General features: G+C 37.2%; 1 protein-coding gene across 7 annotated transcripts in view; it reads left to right on the forward strand.

Moving 5' to 3' along the window:
* The window catches only part of LOC136254773 (putative leucine-rich repeat-containing protein DDB_G0290503), a 118,656-nt gene that overhangs the window by 92,861 nt on the left and 5,542 nt on the right, over window positions 1-20,253 (forward strand). For 6 of the 7 annotated variants that reach the window (XM_066047511.1, XM_066047512.1, XM_066047513.1 and 3 more), the window contains 14 exons: window positions 4,127-4,156; window positions 12,200-12,277; window positions 12,381-12,485; window positions 13,657-13,707; window positions 13,852-14,007; window positions 14,150-14,191; window positions 14,311-14,391; window positions 14,449-14,523; window positions 14,799-14,921; window positions 16,172-16,222; window positions 17,965-18,108; window positions 18,430-18,486; window positions 19,566-19,646; window positions 19,959-20,024. In XM_066047511.1, coding sequence (XP_065903583.1) covers window positions 4,127-4,156; window positions 12,200-12,277; window positions 12,381-12,485; window positions 13,657-13,707; window positions 13,852-14,007; window positions 14,150-14,191; window positions 14,311-14,391; window positions 14,449-14,523; window positions 14,799-14,921; window positions 16,172-16,222; window positions 17,965-18,108; window positions 18,430-18,486; window positions 19,566-19,646; window positions 19,959-20,024 — 1,140 coding nt within the window. The remainder of the gene's footprint in view (window positions 1-4,126; window positions 4,157-12,199; window positions 12,278-12,380; window positions 12,486-13,656; window positions 13,708-13,851; window positions 14,008-14,149; window positions 14,192-14,310; window positions 14,392-14,448; window positions 14,524-14,798; window positions 14,922-16,171; window positions 16,223-17,964; window positions 18,109-18,429; window positions 18,487-19,565; window positions 19,647-19,958; window positions 20,025-20,253) is intronic. The other variant, XM_066047514.1, reaches the window with a different exon arrangement.

A 20,253-nucleotide genomic window follows, 5' to 3' on the forward strand; every position in this document is an offset into this window, starting at 1 on the left:
GAAATTTATAAACCTTCAGGCCCTTAGTAGCGCCCTCGCTTCGCTCGTGTGCTACAGCCCAGGCCTTCGGGTTTATAAATTTCATAGACTCCACATTGTGTCCGTATAACTATTATTTAATGTTTTACAGTGATTTAATATCATGGACTACTCCAACTTGTTTCAGTACTTTTTATCGATGTGCTATGGTCCCTACTCTAGTTGAAAATTCCAAATTTTTTCGTGTACTTATTTGTTAACTGTTTTTGTAAATAATTTTATGACTGGTGAACCCACGCATACCGCATCTGAAAAGGCACCGCGCACCCCAGCTATATCAATTATCGTGTGAAAAGTGAAGTATCCATTACGCTTCGTTGTCAGCTATGTTCACCATTACACAGCATTTCGAATCAAGAACTGTTCGAAAAGCACCTCCACAATCCATGCATACCAAAAGAAAGAAATCATGCCACACGCCCCAATCATATTAATTATCATCTGAAAAGTGAAGTATTCATTACGCTTCGCTGTCGGCTATGTTCAACCTGTTACACAGCAGTACGAATCAAGAACTGTTTGAGAAGCACCTCTGCGTATCAAAATAGCCACGATGAAAAATATGGATGATTTCCGTTTCGAAGGGAAGCCATCACGTGCTCGTGCTAAATCGACACCTTTCCCTGTCAGCAAAGATGAATGGGACATAAAGGAGGACACTGGTAAGTCCATGAAGAATGCATTGTACGTACTGCGGTATGCCAAAAGGCACTTGTCAGGCTGAAGCGACATCGAACAGTGAAAAAATCAAGCCCATAGCCTTAACCGTTATCGAGTTACGCTTGTATGAAGGCATCAGTCAGTCAGTCAGTCAGTCAGTCAGTCAGTCAGTCAGTCAGTCAGTCAGTCAGTTACTCAGTCAGTAGAAAATTCCGTTAAATAAAAATTTTTTTAAATTCTGTAACAACTTGTTGAAAGCATTTCAGGTCGATCTGAAAGCTTGTTTGGGCTTAGTTTTACCTCACCAATACTGCCTCATCGTCGTAAGGGAAAATTGAGGCTGATTTTTAGGTGATATTATTTCGTGGGCCATGCTACTCCTTTGTGGTCCCTACTATATATACAGTTACTATCATACTGTATGATTCCTGAAATGTTAAGTGCTTTCAATGTTCAATAAGGGATTTGAGGTTGTCTTCCTTTCACATTGCTAGAGCAAAATAATTTAAAATCAGCTGAGCAAAAACTCGTTGTTTCTGCACAAATCTATTTTGCTATGTATAGAAAAGTATTGAAATACGTACGTATGTCTGATGAAGCAAAACTAAAAGCTCCAGTATTTGCTTTCCTGAGAAAGCATGGATGCCACATAAAAGTATTATGCATGTAGTAATTGCTTTAATATGTAGTGATATAGCTCTAATCAATAAAACTTCAGATTTGACTGTTCATATAGAGCATAAGAAAATTGTTGTTTCATATTCATACAGTAAAAGGCACATAGTATACTACTAGCTTCAAGCTGAGTGCAGGGGCAGATCCAGAATTTCAAAAGGGGGTGCACCAGGGTAGTAGGTATATGGAGCAAGGAGTCTGTGGGGCACAGCCTCCCAGAAGCTACAGCTACTTCATAGGTTTCAGAATTTTGATGTAGAGTGCTTTATGTACATTGCACAAATCATACTGCTTTCTAAGTGGACTATGTTGATCAAATTTGGGATGAGTGACAGCAAGAGTTCATAATATATATACTAAGGAGAGTATGCTACTCTCATATACCCCTGTAGAAGGGCGTATCATGAAGTTATGATGTAATACTTCTGAGTTCACCCGTTTTTCTTTGTATAATTAATGATGTCATTAGTTGAACTTGGTATCGATTGAACGCGTGCCTAACAACGTCGCTAGCAACCAAATTAACTCCAGCTGTAAGCGTTTCTCACCCAACTACAATCGTTCCTTCATGGGTTAAGACCACTTCGTAGGCGTTTCTTACTAGGCCATTCGCGAATACGGCTATCCTGAGCGTCGCAAGTGTGAAACGGTGCTAACGATTCTTGCACCTTTATGGTACATCACAAACCATAACATCTTGTTGTTACATCATAACTTCACGATACGCCTTTCTACAGGAGTATATGAGAGTAGGATACTCTCCTTAGTATACAAGTGGAACAAAAAATTAGGAATTTTCAATATGAGTAGGGATCAAAGTAATAAAAAGTACTGAAACAAGAGAGATTATTTACCACCTGAAGTCATGCTAGTACACACATAATCGCTACTTCAGTTGCCAAGATTTAAGATATAATGGCACTGAAGTAGGGATTACGTGTGTACTAGCATGACTTCAGGTGGTAGATAATCTCTCTTGTTTCAGTACTTTTTATTACTTTGATCCCTACTCATATTGAAAATTCCAAATTTTTTGTTCCACTTGTTTGTGTACCTTTTACAAACATTGCATGAATCTTATCTTTTATGTGCATGCAGTTTCTATTACACAGGACACTAAAGTTACTTTTCCAAGTCTTGATGGTAGTATTGCCTTTGCCTTTCCGCTGACTCAATGCAAGACTTTGCCAAATCTTTGTTAAATGATGTTTTGGTGGCTTCAGCTGATTTCTCATGCGACGCTGTTACATTTTTGTAGTACTCATTAGCATGACGCTGTGATCGGCATTCACTGCTGTACTTGTCCTTTCTCTCTGAGAGTATAGACTCTCTATGAGCTTCATAGTACGCCCTGTTATTCTCCTTCTTTCTACTCTTCCGCGCTGCTTCCTTCGAAGGCATTGCCGCATCCAATATTGCCTCAGAGAAAACACACAAAGCAATAATAACCACAATACCCTTAGCTAACGCTATTTTGCTACGAATTATTTCTAATATCGCTCAAATACTTGAGGTAGATACGTTGTTTACAGCAAAGAAATGCGTTTACAAACGCAAGCAATATTAATTTTGCTGGTTAACTTTGCCAGAAACAAAAGATATAAGCCGCTAAATATATTCACTTACACGTACAAAGCTTCCCGATTGTGAACAGCTCGCTCTTCCTGCTCAAAATCAACTTTGAACTTTCAACCACGTGTATTCGAATATTTTACCGCGAAGATTATGATCACTCTATTTAGCGAGCACTCTTATTGAAACGGACGGCGCCGTACATTGAAGCCATTTGTGGAGTTATTAACACTACCTGTAGTGAATCCAGGACGATGGCGACATTAAAGAACGATGAAAGGTAAGACCCTAGCGCAAGGATTGTATTTCTATCGGTGTAGGAAAGGTTTAATCTATAGGCAAAGCGAGCCGTTTTCATGCAAGAAGTAGGACTGTAGCTGTTGCCATCTTCCCACTAGGCCTGGCTGAAGGCATCAGTTAGAGAGTCAGTCACTAGAAAATTCGATCAGATAGAATTTTTTTTAAAATTCGTGGAAACTCATAGGATGCATTTCGTGTCGTTTTGAAGGCGAAATCGTGCTTCACTTTTGTAATACAATACTTCTGAATCGCCGAGATGGTTTTGCAAGTCTGCTTTTGGTGCATAATTTTTTGGCGGGAAATCGTGAACCTTGACGATCCCTACCATTAAGTACTACCGTACTTAATGATATATTATGAACTCTTGGTGACAGTCATGAGTAGTTCAGCTAGCTATATGAATGGCCAGACCATCTGCATTTCATTTACAAAATTTAGTAACAGGCTAAGTGTGCCTATGTATGGAATAGTGCTGCAGATTTTAATTATTCAGCAACTGTGGAAGATTAATTCTCAAGGTGTTATGTGTGGTGACTGTTCTATTAGAGTATTTGACTGATTTCTACTAGAGTACCTCGATCTTTAATAATGTTTATTTTTTTATTTTTTTGGGGGGAGGAGAGAGGGGGGGAACATGCCACCTGTGCCCCTCCTCTTGGATCACCACCAGCCAAAGTTCAGATAATTGGCATCATGTGCATAAACTATACACTGTGCGTATCAGGAAAATCCTATTTTGTACATGTTGTAACCATTGTACAAGTTTTATGTATGTACTAACAGTGCCATGTGCTACATATGTTGCTATGGAAAGTATTCATTTATGCTGTGTCAATCATGTGCACATATCATAATTATGTACATATTGTTTTGATTTCAGCTAGAGGATGAAAAGCTGTTACATGCTAAGGTACAGCGTTGCAGATATAAGCACAGATTTATATGTATGTACACCACATCAAATGTATCTGTAGTAAATATAATCATAAATCTATTCCTATATTAAACTCCGCCAATGAATTTTTATCTTCAAGATATACACCTTAACATTGTTTCAGACAATTTTCTTTATGCTCATTGAGACAATTTGCGACGTATAACTCAACTGTGAAAAGCTATGAACAAATAACAATGCTTTGCTTTGTGTACCTTAGACATTTTTATGTATACTGTATTCACAAAAAAACATTATTACAATTTGTTGTCACACTTATAGTATTCAATAATTATGCTAAAACTACTTTTGGAAATTTGCAGAATCAAGACACATGGTAGTGTGTCGTGCGGCCCAAGAAGCCGGCGCACCACACCGTGAGTATATTTACAGGAAAAAAAGAAAACGCGATTTTCACACCTTTGTAGTTCCATGATCCCTTATCCAATTGGAACTAGTTTCACTATAGAGGTGCCCGCCAGATAGGCCATGCCACATACCAAATTGGAAGGAAATCTCCCTAGCCGTTTCTGAGGTATAAGTGGCCAAAGTTTCATTTTAATTTCTTCATTTTTTTTTTCTTTGTCGAAGGGGGGCTATGAGGGCTTTGATTTCTTTTCGCACACTTTGCAAAAATTGCTATAAACATACAAACTTATAACTCGATATTTGGCACAAGTAAAGAGCGTATAAAGGTACATTCGTGTACCAAATTTATGAATCTGATAAATATCCAAGGAGTTATGAGCATTTATTCATGTAAAGAAAGATGAAACTTTTGTCATGGCTACACGGTAAACCGAGTAGAGGACTAACTTGAAAATTCATGTGTACATAGGCTGATCATCGTAGGAGTGCCTTTTGGTGGTTAGAAGAGCAACAGACTTACAGCTACAAAGTTATAAAGCAAAAATCAAGCAGGTGTAAAATCACAGGATCGAGATACTCTAATAGAGCAGTCACTTGGGGGGCAAAAAAAGTGCATAAAACTGTCGAAAAAAATGAACTGATTATGACCAGAGTTCGAACCAAGGACCTCCATACCTAACACCTGCATCCTTAACCACCAAACTGCTGCTATCTTGGCTGATCACTGCACTTAATTTCAACCTTATAAATGAACATTCTAGCTTAATAAGTAAAACTGATCTACCAATAGAAAATCTAGATTGTTCTAGAACATCCTATGTGTGTTCTATTAGATGATTTCAGTGAAAGTAAAAAACGTGTGCTCTATTAGAGCATTAGCACCATGCTATTGTTGCAACACTTTGACTAGTAGCTATTTCATCAAATCAGTGTCATTTTCGCATTGATCAGTAGTATATTTGTAGTATTAACTTTTTTTACCCTCAGGTGGTCTGCAAGCAGACTAGTATGACCGACTCGCACCAATCATCATAATAAGTGCTATGCTAGCAAAACTTGTGATACAACAACCTGGAAATCATATCCCAGAAAAAGGTGCAGGATTTGGTGTTTGAAAATACAAAAAGAAGTGAAATCCACTCAAAAACAGCCAAGCTGTAAAAAGAGTGCAGCCCTCAAAAGCCTGAGTGAAAAAAGTTGTGAAATCAAAGGCGGCGGCCAAGAAATAGCTGCAGTGATGTTAATGCTAAAAACTTTTAATAATGGCTGTGTGCATTGTTAAAATTTATTAGCATTAACATCATTGCAGCTATTTCTTGGCTGCCACCTTTGATTTCACAACTTATTTCACCCAGGCTTTTGAGGGCCGCAGTCTTTTTTTACAGCTTGGCTGTTTTTGAGTGGATATCCTTACTTGCATACTACTAAGAAACAAATGGTTAAAATCTGGAAGAGTTATAGTGATAAACCAAACATATAGGTAGGGTTCTACCGATACAGAAAAATACCTACTGAACCAATACCGATACCTAGCAGTAAATTTTTACTGATACAGATACCGATCAATGCCAATAATTGCCATACAATTTACACACCTCTCAAGTTACGTACCTATATGTGACTGCTCTATTAAATTATTTTATTGTGCAGTGATTGTTTTATTAGAGTATTTCAGTGTAAACATAGCAAGTAGCAGTTGCTCAATGTTTAACAATGCAATTTGCTGCACCTTTTAATGCTAGAATAGTGCTCAACACTATTTCCAGCCTTTTATACCCCACGTTTAGCTAGCATAGCATTTATGATGATAGTTATGATGATGACGATTGGCGCGAGTGGCTATTAATCAGTGCCAGAATATCTAAATAGCTGATACATATCAATACCAAAATGCCCAATATTGGTTCAATTTGATACTGATCCGATTATTGGTGCAACCCTACATGCGTATAGTAATAGATGCTCAGTTATAATAGTGTCTCATTAAGTACTCCTATTCTAATAGAATGTTCATAATAATTACATCTAATCCAAAACAGCCAAGCTGTAAAAAAACAGTGTGGCCCTCAATAAGGCTATGGTGAAAAAAGATGTGAAATCCAAGGTGGCGGCCAAGAAATGGCTGTGATGGTAGGTTAATAGTAAAAAATTTAATAACGGCAATTTAGGTGAATTTTTTGCCAAGACCAAGCGGCACAAAATTTCACCTGAATTGTCGTTATTAAAATTTTTACCATTAACCTACCATCACAGCCATTTCTTGGCCGCCACCTTGGATTTCACATCTTTTTTCACCATAGCCTTTTTGAGGGCCGCACTGTTTTTTTACAGCTTGGCTGTTTTGGATTAGATTTCATTTCTTTTTGTATTTGTATACCACAAAGCCAGCCTATGGCTGGCTTTGGGACTTTTTTAACCTGTCTTTTTTTTCTTTACCACAGGAAGAAGAAAAGATGAAGCAGATGTACTTTAAATATTTCTAATTTTATCAGTAAATGTACATATTATATATATAATACATATATTTATTACAGAACTCTCCATGGTGGTTTCTTTGTAACTGAACGCTCTACAAGGTGACTTCTTCTTGCTGCCCTCTCTACAGGGTGAATTGTTAGTAGCTGAACTCTCCACAAGGTAACTTCTTCTATCTGATCTCTCTACAGGGAGATTTGTTTGTAGCTTAACTCTCTACAGGTGATTTGTTTGCAGCTGCACTCTCTACATGATGATTCTTTGTAGCTGAACTCTCTACAAGGTGACTCCTTCTAGCTGATCTTTCTACAGGGAGATTTGTTTGTAGCTGAACTCTCTACAGGTGATTTGTTTGCAGCTGAACTCTCTACATGATGGTTTCTTTGTAGCTGAACTCTCTACAAGGAAACTTCTTCTAGCTGATCTCTCTACAGGGAGATTTGTTTGTAGCTGAACTCTCTACAGGTGATTTGTTTCCAGCTGAACTCTCTACATGATGGTTTCTTTGTAACTGAAATCTCTACAAGGTGACTTCTTCTATTGATCTCTCTACAGGGAAATTTGTTTGTAGTTGAACTCTCTACATGGTAGTTTCTTTGTAGCTGAACTCTCTACAGGTGATTTGTTTGCAGCTGAACTCTCTACATGATGGTTTCTTTGTAGCAGAACTCTCTACAAGGTAACTGAACTCTCTACAGGTGATTTGTTTGCAGCTGAACTCTCTACTTGATGGTTTCTTTGTAGCAGAACTCTCTACAAGGTAACTGAATTCTCTACAGGTGATTTGTTTGCAGCTGAACTCTATACATGATGGTTTCTTTGTAACTGAAATCTCTACAAGGTGACTTCTTCTAGCTGATCTCTCTACAGGGAGATTTGTTTGTAACTGAACTCTCTACAGGTGATTTGTTTGCAGCTGAACTCTCTACATGAAGGTTTCTTTGTAGCTGAATTCTGTACAAGGTAATTTATTTTAGCTGATGTCTCTACAAGGTCACTAGTTTGTAGCTGAATTCTCTACATGATGGTTTCTTTGTAACTGAACTCTCTACAAGGTGACTCCTTCTAGCTGATCTTTCTACAGGGTGATTTGTTTGTAGCTGAACTCTCTACAAGGAAACTTATTCCAGCTGATCTCTCTACAGGGAGATTTTTTTGTAGCTGAACTCTCTACAGGTGCTTTGTTTGCAGCTGAACTCTCTACATGATGGTTTCTTTGTAGCCGAACTATCTACAAGGTAATTTCTTCTAGCTGATCTTTCTACAGGGTGATTTGTTTGTAGCTAAATTCTCTACAAGGAAACTTCGTCTAGCTGATCTCTCTACAGGGAGATTTGCTTGTAGCTGAACTCTCTACATGTGATTTGTTTACAGCTGAACTCTCTACATGATAGTTTCTCTGTAGCTGAACTCTCTATATGGTAACTTCTTTTAGCTGATGTCTCTACAAGGTCACTAGTTTGTAGCTGAACTTTCTACATGATGGTTTCTTTGTAACTGAACTCTCCACAAGGTTACTTCTTCTAGCTGATCTCTCTACAGGGTGATTTGTTTGTAGCTGAACTCTCTACAGGTGATTTGTTTGCAGCTAAACTCTCTACATGATGGTTTCTTTGTAATTGAAATCTCTACAAGGTGACTTCTTCTATTGATCTCTCTACAGGGCGATTTGTTTGTAGTTAAATCTCTACATGGTAGTTTCTTTGTAGCTGAACTCTACAAGGTGATTTCTTTTAGCTGAACTATCCCATTCCATAGTTGCATGAACTCCCTATAAGGTAAATTTTCCAGCTGATCTCTCTACAGGGTGAATTGTTTCTAGCTGATCTCTATACAGGTTACTTGTTTCTAGCTGATCTCTTGAATGCTCTTCAGGGTGACTGCTCTATTAGGATGACTGCTCTATTACAGTATCTCGATCTCGCATTTGCTGCACCAAGTTGGATTTCGTGTTATAACTCCGTGGCTTAAAGTCTGATTCTTCTACACCATTGAAGAGCCTTTCTAAGATGATTACTCCTTCTATACAGTGATTTTCAAAGCATTTGCCCTAGCGGTTTATCTGGTAGGCGTGGCAAGTAGTCGTTTTCATTAACTAATCTTGATTGCATAATTGTTACACACTGTTGGTTTTTTCGTTGTATCTTCCTGGTTTTTAGCTCGATTTCTTTCAAGCCACAAAAGGTTTGAGGTTTAATAGTTAACCTATTCACCCACCGATTTTCAGCTTCTTCCCATACGTGGTTTACCCTGTATGCGTGACAACATATTGGTGTTGTTTTTCGTGAATAATCGATCATAACTCTTTTCCTGTTTATTGTATCCTAGCCAATGTTGGTACAGCGATGCGCCGTTATATCCCCCTTCTGTGTGCCAAGTTTCAAGGCAAACGGATATAGCTTTCACGTTTTATAGCAGTTTTTGTAAGTGTGCGAAAAGAGGAAGAAAAATAATAATTAAAAAAAATAAAACAAAAAAAACACGAAGTAACTAAGCCAATTTTTGAAGTCGCATATCTCGGGAACGCTTGAAGCGATTTTGCTCTAATTTGGAATGTGGAGTGCTGAAGGGAGTATCCACAGCAAAAATCGTCTTGTTTCATCAAGGCAGCACAGAGCTACGGAGGTGCGAAAATTGCGTTTCTTTCTTCCTATCAATATACTCACGGGTGTTACGCGCCGGCTTCTTGGGCTGCACGACACACTACCGTGTGTCTTGATACTGAATGATGGAAGAAGTACAAATTTAAAAAAAGTAACAGTGAAGTGATTTAGTGACCCCTGCAGCAAAAATATAGAATGTTTTACTTTGGTGGTTGCCACCTTCAGTATTCACATCCTTATAAGTCACCGGAAAGCTGTTGATCTATAAACAATTGTACTTTTGTAATAAAAAGCATTAAAAATAATGAGTAGAAAATGCAAGTTCAAGAAAAAATGTTATGCAAGTTTTATTGCCCCACTGATCAGTGAATTAGCACTGCAATGGATAAGTCCTGGGAATCATCACGTTCACCTGTTCACAGGGAATTCTCGTTTTACAGGAGGGTTTCTGATATTGATTTTGCTTATGTTGTGGTGATGGAAAAATTTACCAATGATCTTTCTTCAGTGAATCCGCCCTTCTTCTCAAATACAGAGACATACCTTGGGCAAAAACTATACCTTAGTGTATTCATAAATTCATGGCGAACACAATGAGCCAAGATTCAACTCCATACACGGTTGTATCGGTATAGGTTACAGGGGCGGATCCAGGGGGGTTCCAAGGGTTCCATGGAACCCCCCTTTTGAAAGAGCCTCTCTTACTTGAGATACTCTAATAGAGCAGTCAAATCGATATACTCTAATAGAGCAGTCACAGTAGTCTTTTGAGGAGCAGTGTAGCAAGTTATGTATCTAGATATAAATAAGGAAATATAGTTGGTAAGGGTATCTATGGTGAGGGGCAGCTGTTGTCAGCAGGTGATGACCTTTTTTTTCTTTTCTTTTTTTTGGTTTTCAGCTTACAGCTAGGCTGAAGTTGCAATTCCAAAATGGAACCCCCTTTTTTAATAGTCTGGATCCGCCCCTGGGTTATAGACCTAGAATGAGGATCTTTTTGTGGATTTTAAAAACCGAGTGAAGTGAGATTTTTCACAATACACGAAGATCCAAGGGCGTGGTCTCTAACTGACTTAGAAAATGTATGCATTATATATGGGCATATAGGTAAAGTCACTGTGAGATTTGGTTATATGTCATATTGACATTGTCGTGCAATGTTAAAAATAATAATCACGGAAGACTGAACATGTTTTTGTTGAAGTGTTGAAAATTGAAGCTTGCACCGCTTCCTTTTGCAAGTTAGACTAATTGGATCTGGCACAGCTGGGAAACAATAGTGATCGATAATGTCAAGCCGGGTTAGCTGTAGCCAGTGCCTATGGCGTCACAGCAGTGTAAAGAACATGTATGTCTAAGAAGCAGCTTGTGTGGATTTATATGATGGGAATGAGTTGTCACAAGTTGTGCCTTCAGTGGTGTCACTGTAGCACGAAGAACAGGTACAGTTTCTAATCTGGACCACACCCACATTACAAGTAGTGAAAAATAATGTTCTACAAGACAGTTTACGTAGTTAGCTTTTGTTAAAGTCCATCCATAGTTTAATAGATGACGAAAACAGCCATAAACACTCTAGAAACAGATGGACGCTAAACAGAATTTTCCGTGATATTTTTGGACTTCTCCATTCATCATGACAAATGTACGTTAAACGTTAGATTGTACCTCCCATAATTGAATTCTTTTAGGTATGCCTATAAAATGAATAGAGTGGTTAAGCACATGTTGGCCTGGGTGACTGGTCACCCACTGCAGGCTACCAGCCTGATTATGCTTGGAGAGAGCATTGCAAATCAATGATTGAAAGTGAGATTTGTGATGCTTGAGGTCTTTTCTGCTAGCAGGTTACTAACCATTTTTAGAACCTGCTAGCAAGTTTCTTAGTGGATTTTGAAGACCTCATTATCCTCAAAGATCAAAGCATATTATGCATACCATTTTCTAAGTACGTTATGATGGTTTGAGTAAGCACCTGTAGATTATTTTCTGGATGGCTTCTGTACATGTCGATTTATTTGCTCATATGACTGTCTGGTGCTGTATTTCCCACACTGTTGAACTCATGAAGCTGAAACTTATCCAGTCTATTCCTAGAGACAACAAAGAACCAATAAAATGAATTTTGAAAAATGTGCACGTTTTCTAAAATTCGCTCACATATACATACAGGGTAGGCACATACTATGCTGTATTCATACTAAACATACATATGTACGTATGTACATAGCTACTATTCCACCTAATAATACACTGTATAGAGTAGTGATAGTGCGTAATTTATCAGATTTTGCATATACATACAGTGTCACTCAAGTGTAACGTCTTGCGAGAGTATGAGCAATAAAACAACTTGCTAATTAAAAGATGTGGCACTCCATGAGTATTCATCCTGTTTTGTTTGGGATGAATATTTGTGAGCAAAATGGGTGTCAAATGCTTTAATTAGCATGTATTTTAATTGTTCACATTTTTGCAAGACAATGTTGCGTTTGAGTGGTACAGTACCTGTTGTGTGAATATGAGACATGTACGTAATTGTGCACTTTTAACAATTCACTAATTTCAATAGAGATCTAAAGAAATGGATGTTGAAATGAGAGACCTCAAGACAGAAATTCAGAAATTGCAAAAATCTGCATCTTCTGTAGTAAGGATGATGTATTATATACTGCATGAGTGCATATGTACTATCGAATTGATGAAATGATTGTAGTGATAACATTAATTTGTATACACTGTACCTTGTGTAGGACACAACTGCCTCACAGAAAATATTTGAGCTGGAACAATCATTGCAGGAACAAGAAAATAGTTTTACAAATATTGTAAAGGAAAAAGAGGATGAAATAAGCAAAGTATGTTATCATACTGTATGTAGTGTAGTAAACAGTGAGTGTGTACGTATGCGGTAGGCTTGAGCTTACTATGCTGGCATAATTTCAAACATAATAGTCTAGAATTGATATCCATTAATAGTATAATACACATTGTGCTGAGCCCTCAAAAACATCTTATGGGTACAACTACTGTACATCAGTTCTTGAAAGTCATGTGTCCAACACAGTATTGTGCAATAATTGTACAATACTGTAAAATAATGTTAAGATAATATTGTAAAATAACATTATAGACAAGCCATAAAATAATAATTTTTATTAATAAAGTTTCCTGAATAGTCTGGCAGCGCCCTCCCCTTTGCATAGAGCAAAGATCTGGTGACCGTAGTATACGATACTTGTGTGACTGGAGTTCAAATGTGATTTCAAATTGAGCATTGATGTAATAAATTACCTGTTCATGCTGTTGTAACTCAGTGAAGAAAGCACAAAACTTCATACTTCTCAACTGTATCCCAGAGTTTTGCTAGGAGAGTATCAGCTGCTTTCCAACTATTCTGAATTCGGTTGCCATGGTTATTGTGTTATTCATAGTGCAAACTACACATTTTACACTTATTTAAACTGGGTACTGTGACTTGATTGGCTCTACCACTATAGTGGTAGTAGCACGAGTACCATATACTATGCGGTCACCAGACCCTTACTCTAAAAGAGAAGGGGCAAGCACTGCCAGACTATTTCCTGAACTTGTAATGGAGCTGAACTACACGTCTGCTCTTGACACCTTTACTGTCACTGCTAATCATTTGTTTGCTGAAATGTTACTTCTCTTGAAACACAAAATTAATAATATTTTTAGCTGTTTTCTCAGGACTCAGCTTAACTTGTAAGTATTATTCCAGCATGATACGAATAGTACTCTAATGTTTAATTAAATACAAATGTGCATGTATGTTGTTAGCGAAAGTAGATTTAGAACTTTGCTGTAATTAATTTGGACACTAAATTTGCTAACATAGTAGGTTACATAAAGTATATCCACTATTGGTTTACAGGTGCATGACTCATTCTAAAGGAGTAGGTAAATGTGTGCCTATAAACAGAACACAATGTGACTATAGGACTCTTAATTATGTACTTATATACATACAACAGTATTAATGAAGTCTGCATAATATTTTTATAGCTACAGTCAGAAAACAGTAAGCTTAAATCTGAAAAAGTTCAGGATGTTCAGGTAAATGTGTACTCAAAGCATAATATTATTATTATTATTATCTAAAAGTTTATTTCTACAAAGTACACACCATAGTACTTATTCAATTCAGTGTATGTGTTATTTGCATGCAAAAATATGTACAGTTTATGTATTTCTTTACAGGTGGCCAAACCACCCAAAGAAAATGCAAAATTACAACGCAAAAACAATGAATTAGCAACTGAAGTTGAACAACTCACAAAACAAGTATCTCAGTTACGTGGTAGCAAGACAACTCTGAGTAATGAGAACAGAGATTTGCAACAAACAGTTGTACAGGTGCAACTAAATGCATTGTATTGTATGTGTTGTACCAAATGTAATGAATGGATGCAGTGCACTATAAAATTACACTATTACTGTATGTTTGGTTTTTAATGATCCAGTTACAAATGCTCGTATGTAACTGTATTGTTTTTAGTTGAAGGCTGATAACAGCAAGCTTGAAAAAGAAAAACATCAGGTATTGCACCTATACACAAACTTCTGCACTCAGCAACATGCACCCAAATAATTCAACAGCAGATAAAATTTTGCCTTTATAACTACAGCTGAGCATAATGCATATGATCATTTCTTCAGGAATCAGAGAAATTGAACCAGCAAATTAATGCTCTCCAATCAGAAAACAGAAAACTGGCTCAGAAAAAGATTGTGTCAGAAGTACGCATGTGAATTTAGTTCATTATACACTTGAAGTATGTACATATCTGTATACAGGATCAGGGATATCATTCAAAAGAAGTGGCTACCCTGCCTGAAAAGCCACCAATTAGTGCTAAGCCCACTTTAATGGTAAATCTGAGAATTGTACAATTCATTTCAAACGTGAAGTTTAGCAGTATGTATAGTATAATTACAGTCTATTATGCTGTAAGTGCAGTATGTATGCTGCCACTTTAACATACATATATACACTACCTTATAGTAGTTTGCATACATGTTTACTGTCCAGTCATTTAAACATTGCATTGATGAAAGCCAAGAGACACTTAAGTGTCAAACACTGCATGGGCCCATATTGGCTTTTAATTCATTGTTGTATATTGTGCCATATACACATCCCACAGATGACAGGTACTCTGCAAGATAGTAGTAAGAATATCACTCAGGCTGAAATGGACAAATCACTACAACAACAAGCTGAAAGCTACACAAACGTGTTAGATGAAAAGGAGAGTACAATCAATAAGGTATACCGAAGGTATTGTAGATGTAAAGTAGGTGGAAGGGTGTGCGCACACGCATACGTTTGCCGATTGCTGTAGGAGCCAAAGATTGGCATGGGAGTCACTTGTCTACATGCCATAGAATCTGGTTGTTAAGTGCACGTACATAATAGCACATATATTACTTGTTAAGTGCATATCCATTTCTTTTACTTAATTGTGGTTGATAAACACATGTGGACAACCATGAAGCTCCAGCATGACTTATACAAGACAAGAAATGTTAGAGGTTTGCAAAAAGTGTATAGCATGAAATTTCACAAAGTACAAAGCCAAAATACATAATAGTTATACGGGCATAATGTGGAGTCTATGAAATTTATAAACCCCGAAGGCCCGGGCTGTAGCACATGAGCGAAGGGAGGGCGCTACTAAGGGCCTGAGGGCTTATAAATTTCATAGACCCCGTATAACTGCTTTAGACTCTTTCACATTACACTCAGATTACTTACCTCATCCACGGCTGTTTCTGCTGTAGGCTCGGCAAGAGTGGCTGGTTTTCTTGCGATAATACTAGCACCATGGCAACTATTTGTCCTCACGTGGCAAAATAATAGCGCTTGTTAAATCACTGGATGTGAACAATGCATAGTGATTGGATAAACCTAGATTTTGAGCATATGTTATATTGTGCCTGAAGGCGTGGAGTATATTAGAAAACAAGGTGGAGTATATGAGATTTATTACCCACCCCAAACAGCCTAAATAGCGTCTAAATATAGTTAACAAGCAAAGCGGCCTTCTGTAGTATGCTCCATATGAGGGGTTCAGTGCACAAACACTGGACTCAAAATATTGGTATGTGTAATGACCGCAATGCACACCACCCCAAGGGAGTGAACCCATAATGATCACGACAAGGTTTGTTTTTATTTTATAGAAGGATATAGATATACGTATACAGTATGCCTGTGTCTATAAAATGAATAGCATGACTTTGTAGTTAATGTATTGGGTCAGAGGTATTAATATTTGCATTAAGTAATCACAGATTGATCCTGAGAATAAGTTATCTCCAGGGACACTAAAACATTATAATTTTGCATTTAAAATTCAATTAATTTGTATAATTTCAGTGATTGTAAGTTGAATCAAGTTTATAAATGTGTCACTTATTAACACTATACACTGTACACTATAAAAAACTGGTATCATATGGTACATACACACATACACATGTACTGTAATAACAGTACTCTGTGTATGTCATTTAGCTACAATCAGAGATCAGAACACTGAAAACTCAGAAAGAAAAAGATGCTAAGGTATGTATGTACTGGAAGTGTATACATTATGTATTATTTATATCATACAAACTATGGAGTACTTCACTGATTCACTGTACACACTGGCTGTATATGCAAAAACCTGACATAATTACACATTTCACAAATTCTTATTATTAAATCTATTTAGCCAAATATATGCTCTGTGATGTTCAAACCTCACATGCTAAGAACTTTTGGAGTTACAGCGGTGTAGTTCAATAATGGCTAAGTATATGGGCTTGATTTTTTTCACTGTTACATGTCGCTTCAGCCTAATAGGTATATATTGGCATACCACAGTACGTGCAGTGTAACAATCTTACAATGTACGCATTAGAGATGGATTTGCTGACCATGCAAAGTATCAGTTTGCAGTAACGTGTGATCGCTTCTCTATGTTTGTAACGGAAATTGTCTGGGTTTTCCACAGTGACTGTTACAGAGGTGCTTCTCGTAATGTTCTTTGTTTGTAATTTGCTGTGTAATGGGATAATCATAGCACAAAACAAAGCATAATGGCCACTTCACTTTCAGTATAATTGATAGTGGAACATGCGTTCAGAGGAATTGTCATATTTGGTGCAGGTTCACCAGTAAAAATTATAATTATTACAAAAATGTAAGCAAACAAAAGTAGGAAGTTTAGGTTCGATAAAAGATCATAGAAATCATAGTGAAACACAAAAGTTTGAAGTGATATCAAACAGTGAATAAAATCAAGTCCGTAGCCTTAGACATTATTGAGTTACACTTGCCTGAGGAAATCAGGCAGACAGGCAGGCAGTTAATCAGTAGAAAATTCCATTGATTTTGTAACAATCTATTAGGGTCATACCGAAGGCACTTTTGGGCTTGGGTTATACCTAACCAATACTGCCAAGGCACCCAGATGGTATTGTGAAGCTAGTTTGCGGGTGAAACGTTTGGCCACAAAAACCCAAACCTCTATGATCTGTAATTATATTATAGTGCATTTGTATTCAAAAAGATTGGTAAAAGTGGCAAAAAGTTACGAGCAATATTCAAAAATTACAAATAATTAATGCTGCAGCAATGTTTGTCATGCCTGCAGGGTAAACTACTGACAGAAGCAAGTTAAAACTTGGTATGCAGAAACACTGACCATTTTATCTTTTGTGATTAGAAAGGAATGAGAGTAGTAAAACCCGAACATATGAAACAAGTGCTAACAAGATACTCTAATAACTGTAGAACAGTCACTAAGCAGTAAAAAAATGTGTGAGAGAAACACTGGAAATTTATTCAGGGTTCGAACCAGAGACCGTAGTGCTTAAACACATTACCACCCAGCCAATTCTGTCAGTTGCTCATCTGCTTTAATTTCTAACTTATAAATGGAAGTTCTAGAAATAGAAAAAAGATGTAATATCAAAGGTGGTGGCCAAGAAATGGCTGCAATGATATTATACTGTTACTTAATTTCTGAAATTAAAAATTAATTGACATAATAATTATGTCACCACTGGGTCTGGGATTTTTCTGCATTCTTAACATTTTAGCTACATGTTTCAAACTCCCTGTATTCATAGGTTTTAAGCCTTCTTACAGGTCTCTAGTGGGATAGCATTTGCAGAATAGAATATTATTGCAGTAGCCACCACCTTTGATATCACATTTTCTTCACATTAGCCTATCTTTGGAAGGCTGCAGCCTCATCACTAAATCGATATATGTGTACCAGCCACCCATGTATACACATACATGTTTATTGGTAGTAGTGTATCTCCCAACAGACAAATGATACTGCAACACTACGTCAAAAGAATTCTGAGTTGACAAGTGAAAATGACTCACTCAATCGGGAAGTTAGTCTGTTGCATTCTGACATTGCTACACTTAAACAGAAGTCAGAGGATGCTAAAGTATGTATGGGAATGTGCATGTCATTGTACGATGCACATGTAGTTGCCTATACTGTATGTATGCTGCAAAAGATGCAAACGTACAGTTGTAAAAAGAAACCAAAATCATTGTATCCAAAATTACATATATGTTTATGCTATTAATTTACATACATGTACAAGGCAGAATATAATGAATAGGAATGAGAATTAGTTTACATACGTAACTACTGTATGTGATCATACAAACCTCCAGTAGTTGCATATATGCATAGATTTCCACTCACAATTGGCATTAATATAACTTGCATACTGTTTGGTCACTTATTCTTGTGCATGTAGAAACTTCAGGATGAAATTGAAAGGCTTAAAGTAGAAATCCAGAAGTCTGTATCAACAGTAAGCATTGTTGCACACTTTGTTTAGTGGTAGATCTTAGTAATTTGCTATTTTATATCCTCAAATATGATTGTTTCATCCAAGATTTCCATAGTCATGTTGTACGTACTAATACTAAACTTTATAAGAAGTTACTGTAGTTACACTTACCAATGACTAACACCCTACCCTCTAACCCGGGTAGAGCATGGCAGAGCTCAAAACAAATTGCAGTGTGAATCAATCGAGCCGTGCCGAACCGGGTCCAGCACGGCACAACAAGGAGAGATGCGCTGGCATGGGTTGGCCCACAGTTGGCTCGGGATAGCGTACAGTGTGAATGCGTTTTGAGCTGGCCAACTAAGGTTAACAATATAACTTGCTTCTGTTGGCCACACAGCAAGTATATTCTGTGTTCTAAAACTGTTCTTCAACATTGCTACGATGTACCGTAGTTCTAGTAGACTTTGTGACAATTATGTTCGAACAATGCGTTAATAATCTTGGAGAAAGGAGCATCCATTAGCTTAAACATGGTGTCTCTAACATTGTATGGCTTATTTTAACTGGTTCTATGCTTCCTTGCTACAATTCTAGTACCTTTTTATTAAGCGCCTAAATAATCAAAAGGTTGTACGCTTGTCTTAGCTAATTATTATTTGGTGTTCGCACTATCGAGCTCGTGTCAAATGCAGTAGTGTGGACAAGTGCCAACCAAAATCCAATAACCCGAGTTGAAAACACTCTGGCTGGCCCAGGAGTGTGTGAACGGGGTGTTAGGATAGAACAGTCATGCAATAATACAGCTGAAAATACTTAAACTTTTTTTGATTTCGCACTCCCAGATGCAATCCCAGAGCTGCTGTTTCAAAATTTTCTTGGGTTCAACCCCCCTAGAAAGGATGGTTTGCAAGCAAGTGTTTTGCATACATCTTTAATGATAATCCTGACTTTAGCCATTACTCGACCTGACCAGTGAATTGTGGCATTCACCAGCCCTGCATTTTCAGCAGACTGTGCACATGTCACAATATCAGATGTTGTGTTGTTGTATATTGATGTAACATTTTGCTGTATACACACTTTGTGTCCCTTAACAGACAAGCGATGTACGTCAAAAAAACTCTAAGTTGACAAGTGACTTTACTGCACTTCAAAAGCAGAAGTCAGAGGAAGCTAAAGTGAGTACTGTATTTGCATAATTATATACAGTCTTCTTATTGTAAATTAATTGTACAGTTTGTGCAAAGCATATGTATACACACGTTAGTCACTTACATGAATTTGGTTTTGTACATGTAGAAAAGCTAAGTAAGTGTACTAGACTGTGCATGTATAGCAGAATGGATTCAGTCCTTTGTAAAATCAAAATATTGAATATGCAAACTTTTAGCGTGTCTAGCATGTACATGCACGTATTTATGTAAGTACATAATACTTTGGTTACTTACACACATGAATATGTGCACGGGTTCTATCCTATGCATCTATAGAAGTTTCAAGATGAAATTGATAGACTTAGAAGAGAAAACCAGAAGTTGAGAAATCCTGTATCAGCAGTAAGCAAATGCATGCAATATTTGTCAGTGTGATTGTGTTTAGAGATTTTGATAAGACTGAACCACAACAAATAAAAGATGCTCAAGTGCAATATGTATATAATATATATGTAGTAGTGAGACAATCTTGAAATGTGTGTATCCCAATCAAAATCAGCATGTAGTGTCTATCATGTGGAGTGGATATTCAGCTCTTGGCTTCACTTACCACATATGGGTATGGGTCTGT

Source organism: Dysidea avara, chromosome 4 (assembly GCF_963678975.1).
Source record: "Dysidea avara chromosome 4, odDysAvar1.4, whole genome shotgun sequence".
Taxonomy (NCBI): Eukaryota; Metazoa; Porifera; class Demospongiae; order Dictyoceratida; family Dysideidae; genus Dysidea; species Dysidea avara.